The following is an 8,928-nucleotide window of genomic DNA, read 5'->3' on the forward strand; positions in this document are numbered from 1 at the left end:
CATATATATTGCTTATTTTGGGAAAACGTCAGGAATATGGGAGAAATCGTGATCAAAACAAATAAATCTATCATATTTATGCTATCACATTATTGAAAAAGTAAGATAAGAATTGAGCAATAAGGATTGTATTATTTAAACGCGCAAACGCTTCTATTTGAAAAAAGAAATTCTGCAAGACGTACAATTTGATGCCATTGTATAACGTAATAAAATATAATTACTGTATTCATTGGGGCATCACTTTGTTATAATCTCTATACGTATACTGAAGGCGTAGTAAGATATATTATATAATATAATATGTAGGCCTATTATCAGACGCTTTTAATGCTTGTGAAATCATTTTATTCTTATTGTTTATCAAAAAGTAAAGACAAATGATAGTCGCGAGCGTTATGAACGTTAAGTGGAACACAGCCCTAAGAAGTCATGAAAAGCGTCATTGTGTTTTTTGTCTTTTTTTTTTTAATACTTTTAATACCTCCAGTATACGTTACTACCATATATCTGAAAAAATGTGTAGTATTTATTGAAAAAATTCGATATACTCACTTTTTTAGATCTAAATCTAAGAATTTTAACGGCAAATTTTCCCATAATTCTGATGTTTCCTCAAGATAAGCGATATAAATACATACTATTCAAATCCGCTTGACGATATGATGTCTCAGATATATACTTTGTACATCTCGGAAATTTTTACATTTTGGTCGAAAAAGGTAGCTTAACATCCTCCTTTACATAAAAGCTTGTTCAGGTAAAAAAATTATGCAAAATAGAGATAAAAGAAACAAAAGTCAGCCGTACAGAGCCAGCTGTGCGGCACAAAAAAAGTAAGGAACAACGCGTTAAATGCAAGTTGTTATTGAGATATTGCAAGAAAAGCAGCAGAAGATTACGTATGTGCAGGAATGTAACGTACTTGCGTTTTCTGGCTTAGCAAACGGGGCTGCTCCCTCGAGATGCATGTGATATAAACGGACATTTCTTACATCGCAGCGTACCCCGTAATCGGTCATCGCTCTCAGTAATTCAACGGGTGTCGCCGCCGCACCTTGAACGTACACCACCTGATCTGCAAATAAAAAGAATTGAGAAATATTCTTTCTATGCACAAGTCAAGATTCCGTCAAAGCAAAATTTACTCGAAATTAAATCGGCTAAGATCAAATAATAAGATTTTATAAACTCAAAGTATGGTATGGCTGGATGGATGTGTGTTAAGGGGATGCTAGAGTCGCTTATATTACCGATAAAACTAGCGTTTCCGATATTTTCGTTCCTATCGAATTTCTTCGTAGTGATATCACGAAATAAAAATTTCTTTTCCACGATTAAAATGTACATGCTAATGTACTTGTCGCTGGTGTATTTCATGTCCAAAGCTGAAAAAAAAATTATAGATTTCTTTATTCATTTTACTTTCACGTTGGTCGTCATACTGAAGTAAAAATAGATAAAGAAATGTGTAATTTTTTATTTTTTCCAGCTTTGGACATAAAATAATGGTACATCAGCGACAAGTACATTAGCATGTACATTTTAATTGTGGAAAAGGAATTTTTATTCCGTGAAATCAACTATGAAGAAATTCGACAGGGACAAAAACGTCAAAAATGTTAGTTTTATCAGTAACAGGCGGCTCCAGTTTACAATTTTTATCCCGTTAAGGATAGAAATTGTAAAACAAGTCCCCTTCTTGACTTTAGCTACGCTAAAGTGAATGAATTCTATTCTATTTATATCCTATTATATTCCAATAAGAGTTTGTAAGCTATTATATTTTTGTGCGCTACAGTATTCAAACGCATTTATTCATGTCCTAAAATGCATTTTTTCAGTTCTAAAATTGCATCAAAGTGACATTTTTTATCATTTTTCCATTTTGTATTTTAACTTATCTTAAATTTCGATAAAAAATTTAATATTTATATAGATAAGATTTGCATTTACGTAACTAATTTAATATTGGTTTTAATCTTAATGCAATTTGTTATAACAGCTTATCGATACGTTTTTGCAGTGAATCTTGATGAACTTACTAATCAATCTTTTTCAGAATATTATTATCATTATCATTATTATTATTATTATTATTAGGCGTTAGGAATTCGAAAGCTCATTGCCGCAAATACCAAATCCCGCCATTGTTCCCGTCCCTGAGCAAGATCCCTCCATTTGTGACCCAAATAATAATAATATATTATTATTATAATATATTATTATTACAAATAATAATAATATATTATTATTATAATATATTATTATTACAAATAATAATAATATATTATTATTTGTAATAATAATATATTATTATCATATATATATATTATTGTCAAATATTATTACTACATGTAATCATATTCAATTATAAAAGTTAACAAAGAAAAAATTATTCTACGCTAAACTGATATGTTTGATAATTTTTGTACTTTGGATCCCAACACTCTAGATTATAGTACGTTATGATTTAATGTTTACACACTTATCGTAATAATGACATATCTCTTAGTAAATATCTGAACCCGGCATTATTGTAATGCTAAAATGTTACACGGACATTGAGATGACTCATGATAACCCGGATATTTTTTTGGTCTATTCTCGCAATGTCAATGGTTTTAGAAAGTCTTAGCTCCAGTTACAGGGCGGTTAAAATCTACGAAATATGTAAGAAAATATAGATGTTTAAAAATGTCTCGGATCATTATGACCCAGCAACAATGACGTCGGATTAAGTGTTATGTATTTATTTGGTCGATTACAGATCTGTTTTCGATAACTGAATTAATGTACATTTTTAGAACTTAAGTGAAATAGGCATATATATATATGATATTTGGCTAAAGCAAAAAAAAGTTTTAATATAATCTAGTGCACAAATAAAAAAGCAGATCTCATTTTATTAAATTCGAATGCGTCTGAAATATTAATAACAATTTTTGTAAGGTATTACTTATCGAGACTGCAAACTAATTGACAATTCCACATATATTCTACTATTATAAACTATTAACTTTATCTATACTAAAAAAATATATCTATTATCAAATCGAACTTTGTTGATAATAATCGGATATCCGACAGAAGTTTTTATTGCACATATCTTATCGGAACTTTTGTTTAGCACAGGAATATGAATTCCTGTACTTCGCAGTGTTACATTATTCAATATGTTTATAAAAAATACGATCCACTTATCCAATACATAATTCATCAAATTAGTTAAAAAACAGTTTTAAATCCAAATAACTTTAAAGGTAGATAATAATGCAAATATTATTATAAGAGGGAATTTTTAATTTTCCTATATAACAAGTAATACTTTGATCTCGAAAATTATCAGCTATGTATCTGCAATATGTTACGTGATCATATATGACTTTTGTACCTACGTCATGTTTTAATTAATGCTATGACGTTAATTACGTTTTCTTATTGAAAGATACCGCCAATAATCCTGAAGATTTTAAATATTGAAGTAGATTTAAAACTGCAAAAATAAATTCGTATAAAGTACGCTTTTTTATGTAAACTGAGCATAATTACACAGGAAGAGAATCGGTAGATTACACATATTGTTTACATTACGGAGATATACAAGGTATCTCTTAAGTAAGGTTGGAGCCGCATTGGGAGCATAGAATAGGTCAAGGTGGACAAAAAAATTTTACACCATTTTGCAAATTTCGCAATAGTTAACAAAATATTAATTACTAAAAATGGCCGAATATTGATCTTTAATAATTTCTTTCTCAAATACTATCAACTTTACAGAAAAACTGTAAAAGACAAAAATTGTTCATTTTCTTCTCATAAAGTTCTGAGAATTTTTTCAGAATTTTTTAATACCGTATTTTCTCATAATAATAAAAATAAGAAAACGTAATATTAAAAAGTTGATAAAAAATTCTGAAAAAATTCTTAAAACTTTATAAGAAGAAAATAAACAATTTTTATCTCTTATAGTTTTTTTTATAAAATTGATAATATTTAAGAAAAAAATTATAAAAGACCAATATTTGGCCATTTTTAGTAATTAATATCTTGTTAACTGCGAAAATTACAAAATGGTATAAGACTTTTCGGTTCCTCTTGACCTATTCTACACCCCTAATGCGGCTCCGACGTTACTTAACAGACACTCTGTATAATCTGATTTACTAACGACAAAACGCTAGTTAACGAAACTTTAGTTGGCAGTTGGCTGCGTATCTACTCGTAAGAACTAGACTTTGATATTTACGTATACGTAACGCATATCTGCATACAGTGAGTACAAAAAGTATTCGTACAGAGAAAATATTTTTTAAAAAAACTTTATTTTTAAAAATTAAATATTATCCAGCGAGAAATGAGTCATCGAATTGATGTCAAATCGATATCGATACGATGATTTCAACATCAATTTGACGTCGATTCGATGTTTAATTAATGATCATTTCTTGCTGGGTAATTAATTTATTTATAAAGTATAAAATAGATTGTATGTTTCTTAAAATTATATATATCAAAAGATGTGTATTAATTATAGAAAATATATCATCTAAAAAATAAGCGGAAATTAAAAGTTCCATTATTTGGATGCTCAAAAAGTATTCGTACAATCGAAAAATTTAAAGCTTATAATATCAGAAATGCGAAACTCATTTGTATGTTAGAACAGAATGTATTCATTGTATAAAATTGCTAATTAATGTTTATTTTCTACAAATAAGATTTTTTTTATAAAAAATTCTTGTTTATAAAAATTTTGTTTAAACCTTGTACGAATACTTTTTGTTTTCACTGTACATCGAAGTCAATATTGGTAATTCATTTTTCTAGTATTATCTACACAGCTGTCAGTGAATTTTTTTTCCATTGATTAAAAAAAAAAAAATATATTATAAAAAGACAAGTAAAAAAACTGTAAGAATTATTTATAAGCCACAAATATAAAATTTACAAAACTCATATGGTTTAAAATAGTTTAAATTATAGAGACGGCAAAATGGGGATAAATTAGAAATGGCATTGAAAGTATCAAGGACACTTTATACAAATGACATCACTTTAGACTACGCAAGAATAAAAGAAACGATGTAATCACGAATGTAATTCTAGAAACAAACTCTGGGCGATTTGCATTTATATTATTTACATAATGTTTATAACATCTTCTTATATATATAAATTATGAAATTATTATATATAGGAAAAAATCGAGAATGAAATTAATCTTCCATTGTTTCTATACGAGTAAATACATTTCGAGTCAAGTAGTTAATAGTAATAAATTTTTATGATTAATTAACATCGATCGACCATCAGTTTTCTTTATCTGCAGAAATGTAAATGCTTCATTTATGTCCTCGGTAACGAACATAATACGAACGATGTCATAAATTTTTCAGTAATCGGCATTTTCAGAATTGATAATCGATTTTATCGCAAACGCTCGAAAAATTTACATTTAAACGCTGCATATAAGCAGCGATAGTTAGCAATATTTTGCGCCAATTTTCATAATCAAATATATGAAGTATGAATAAATATTTATGTCTATTAATATATAAGTTTTATTCAGTTGGAGATCTATCCAAAACATAGATAATCTTAACTTATGTAAAATTTTTAATTAAATTTTCAGGATAATTCTTTTACTTTTCTATATAAATTTATTTTTTTTTCTATATAAAAACCCGATTGAATTACCATAATACATGCATGTGTAAACATTTATAATATCAAAGAAATCAAAAGAGACACAATTCTAAAGTCTTTGTTGTCACAGCGCTTAAAAAATAATTCTTTTATGCTTTTCTTAACTCTGATTAAACATTAATTTACAAACAGGCACAACAGATTTATGCAATAAGTGTTCTCTTAGGTATTCTTAGTTCGCGAAGAAAACTGTAGATTCGAACATATAAAAATTAAAAATTTCAACAATGCAGCATAATTATGAAAAAATAAATAAATTACAGTTGGTCACGGGTGTGTTTATCCGTATTGTCTAGGCTAAGGTCGTACCAAAAATAATGCCGTGAATTCAAGGCGAAATACTAAAAATATCTCGAGTCGGTTGCCGACTAGCAATAGATTATCTCATAAGTCTAGAGGATCTGTCACGGCACAAAATGTGGCCAAACACAAACACGTATATAATATATCGAGCGACCAAATTTTACAGAGAGATGACATAAAAATATTTGTGCTAAATACACTTATGTAAATGTAAAAGTATACAAGTCAATTTCAATTATTATACTTACTCGATCATCTATAACGAAATTTAAGTATCCAGACGCGTGCGTTTTTATACAATAATTAAAAAAAAGATAAGATAATTATAAATCATTTAAAATTCATACGACTATAATAACGTTCTACATACGTTTCTTTTAAAAATTAATTTATATAAGAACCATCACGTACGTTTGTTTCTTGTACTTATAACAGGATTTCTACAAACGAGAATTTAAAAACACAAATATTTGCAAAGTTAAAATTATGGTAACAAAATATTATGGTAACCTTCGCGGTGTATTACCGTTTGTCTCGCCGCATAAGTTAATTCAATCGCGGGGACGATAAGCAGCTCGTTAGAAAGGAAGTCCAATATACATATATATACATAATAGGCCACTCTTGAAAATTGACACTGAACTGCATGTGCATTCCGATCATCCATTCATCATTCAGTCCAGAATATTTCAGTCTAAAATATTTCAGGCTACATCTCACTCTTGAATAATCAGGAAGAACAATATGGACAAACAATATGAAAAAATATGACATTACAGAAATAAATTCTATTCGAGTAAAGAAATAACTGAAATATCATAAAACATACTATAAGCGCCAGATAATCATAACTATTTTATAATAGTTCCAGAGAATTGATTTGTATCCAAGTTCTAAAGATTGAAATATTTCTTGTTAGCGGATGACGAACGCAAATCCATGCGTCATTGAGACTCACATTTGAATAACTTGAATAGCTGCGTCAACATTTCGTGCCGTATAAAGCAAATCACTGTCTCAATTTTTATTTAGTCTCACCTATAACACGTTTTTTGTTTAGTAACACAAATCAATCTAAAGGTCGATCCTTCTTAAATAATATTCATTTCATGAATAACAAAGATAGAACGGTTATTTGTGTTGACTTGTGCCATCAAATGGAAAGCATTCATAGAAAAAAAATCGACATTAAAGGATCAGCTTTAGATGTCGAAATTGAATGGTAATCTAACATCTGGTTAATCCGACCGAGAAATCACGATGTAACGCGCCTTTTTCGAAGTCGGCAAGGGATGAAAGATAATCGATTACCTGAGTCGAGTTCGGCCTGTTCGATGGCCTCATCGGCAGTCTTCAACCAGCAGGGTTCCTTGTTGGGGATTGGCATTGACGGTTCGTTTACGTACGTAAAGAAGGTCTTTCTCGTGGCATGCTGAAGACAGGGCCGCGACGGGAACGTCATCGTCGCGAGTGCCTTTGTTAGGCTGGTGAGATGTTTAAAGCTCGCCATCACTTCGTCTACTAATTGTCACCGGTGCTGAAATCGCTCCCGCGAGCGAACTGTATTCGACTCTAACTCAGACTAACTCAGATTAACTCACAAGAGAGTGGAGTGAACGTCAAAAACCCCTTTACCCCTCCTATCTATACACCTCCGTGGGAAACTTGAAACGCGACGACCACCACTCGTACGTCTCCACTCACTCCACTATCGCGATGCCGCGCGAAATTCAATAAATGACAGCAAACAGATCGCGGGAAGCCGGAAAGTGGGAGACGACAGACGGTCGGAATCAGACTACGCATTGAAGAAGCGGAAAGCACAGACTATTGCATAACACATGAGGCATAAGAAAATGAACCAATCAAAGTGCTTTATTTCCTTCCTTTCTGTGAAATAAAGGACTCTGATTGGTTGATTTTCTTATGCCTCATGTAAGACCGGAATCAGACTACGCATTGAAGAATGAGATTGAAGATTAAAAGATTGAAATTTGACCAACCAGAAAAGGAGTCAAAATTTCTTTGTCCTCATTGGTGAAATTTCAATCTTTAATCTCAATCTTCAATGCATAATCTGATTTCGGCCTAAGAAGAACACTCTAATTTTCACCGAAGGTTTAAACTGGATCAGAATGTAAGAACCAACCAATTATAGTCAAGTATTCTCCTGCTCGAACAACAGGGGAGTGCTCGACTGTAGTTGATTCTTACATTCTGATCCGGTTTAAACTCTTGATGGAAATTATAGGCTATTGTCAACAGCGTAAAATCTCCCTAGTGAAGTCAAGTCATAAGGGGCACTGATTTCTGATTGGTCAGATTTCGAATCCCTTTAAACGCTGCCATTTATGATTTGATTCCTTACTAGAGGGATTTTATAAGCGTAAACTAGAGAGCCTCAGAGAGAGAGAGAGAGAGAGAGAGAGAGAGCGCACAGAGTGGCAACTGCATCACGTGACCTCCGTCTCCTCTGATTGGATGCGGGCATCAAATCACTCCATCGGCATGGAAGAGATTGGAGAAACTGATCATGTGACTCTCGTCCTGATTGGACGCAGCATTGACGTGCTCTAGCGTAAACTGAATGCAGCGCCACCGCGCCGGATTTGCGAGCCACACGTATAAATATAGCGCTATATCGCGAGCGATATAAACGTAGCGGCAATCGTTGTCACAAGTTTTCGGCTCTTGCGCTTTTCGCTGAGTCTCGCTCTCGTCAGTAGTGTCAGCCATGGTGAAAGGAATACAACATTTGTGTGAAGTTGGACAGTATCTTTCTCCTAAAGGTTTGTTCACTTGTCGCATGCTTCGACATGTTCCTATCTTAGCTCCTACTCATTTTAACGAGCGCGTTTGAGTGAGTAGGAGCTACGATTGGAGAAAGTAGAAGCATGTTGGAGCATGCGACGCGAA

General features: G+C 31.6%; 2 protein-coding genes across 2 annotated transcripts in view; one reads left to right on the forward strand and one right to left on the reverse strand.

The window, feature by feature from the left end:
* LOC108756623 (4-hydroxybutyrate coenzyme A transferase-like) overlaps positions 1 to 7,762 on the reverse strand; it is an 11,087-nt gene extending 3,325 nt beyond the window's left edge. The window contains exons 1-2 of the mRNA XM_018500578.1: positions 7,324 to 7,762; positions 926 to 1,078 (exon numbers count right to left, since the gene is read on the reverse strand). Of these exons, the coding sequence (XP_018356080.1) occupies positions 926 to 1,078; positions 7,324 to 7,522 (352 nt within the window). The 5' untranslated portion in view covers positions 7,523 to 7,762. The remainder of the gene's footprint in view (positions 1 to 925; positions 1,079 to 7,323) is intronic.
* The window catches only part of LOC108756615 (V-type proton ATPase subunit B), a 17,467-nt gene that overhangs the window by 2,361 nt on the left and 6,178 nt on the right, over positions 1 to 8,928 (forward strand). The window lies entirely within an intron of this gene.

Source organism: Trachymyrmex septentrionalis, unplaced genomic scaffold, assembly GCF_001594115.1.
Source record: "Trachymyrmex septentrionalis isolate Tsep2-gDNA-1 unplaced genomic scaffold, Tsep1.0 scaffold101, whole genome shotgun sequence".
NCBI lineage: Eukaryota > Metazoa > Arthropoda > Insecta > Hymenoptera > Formicidae > Trachymyrmex > Trachymyrmex septentrionalis.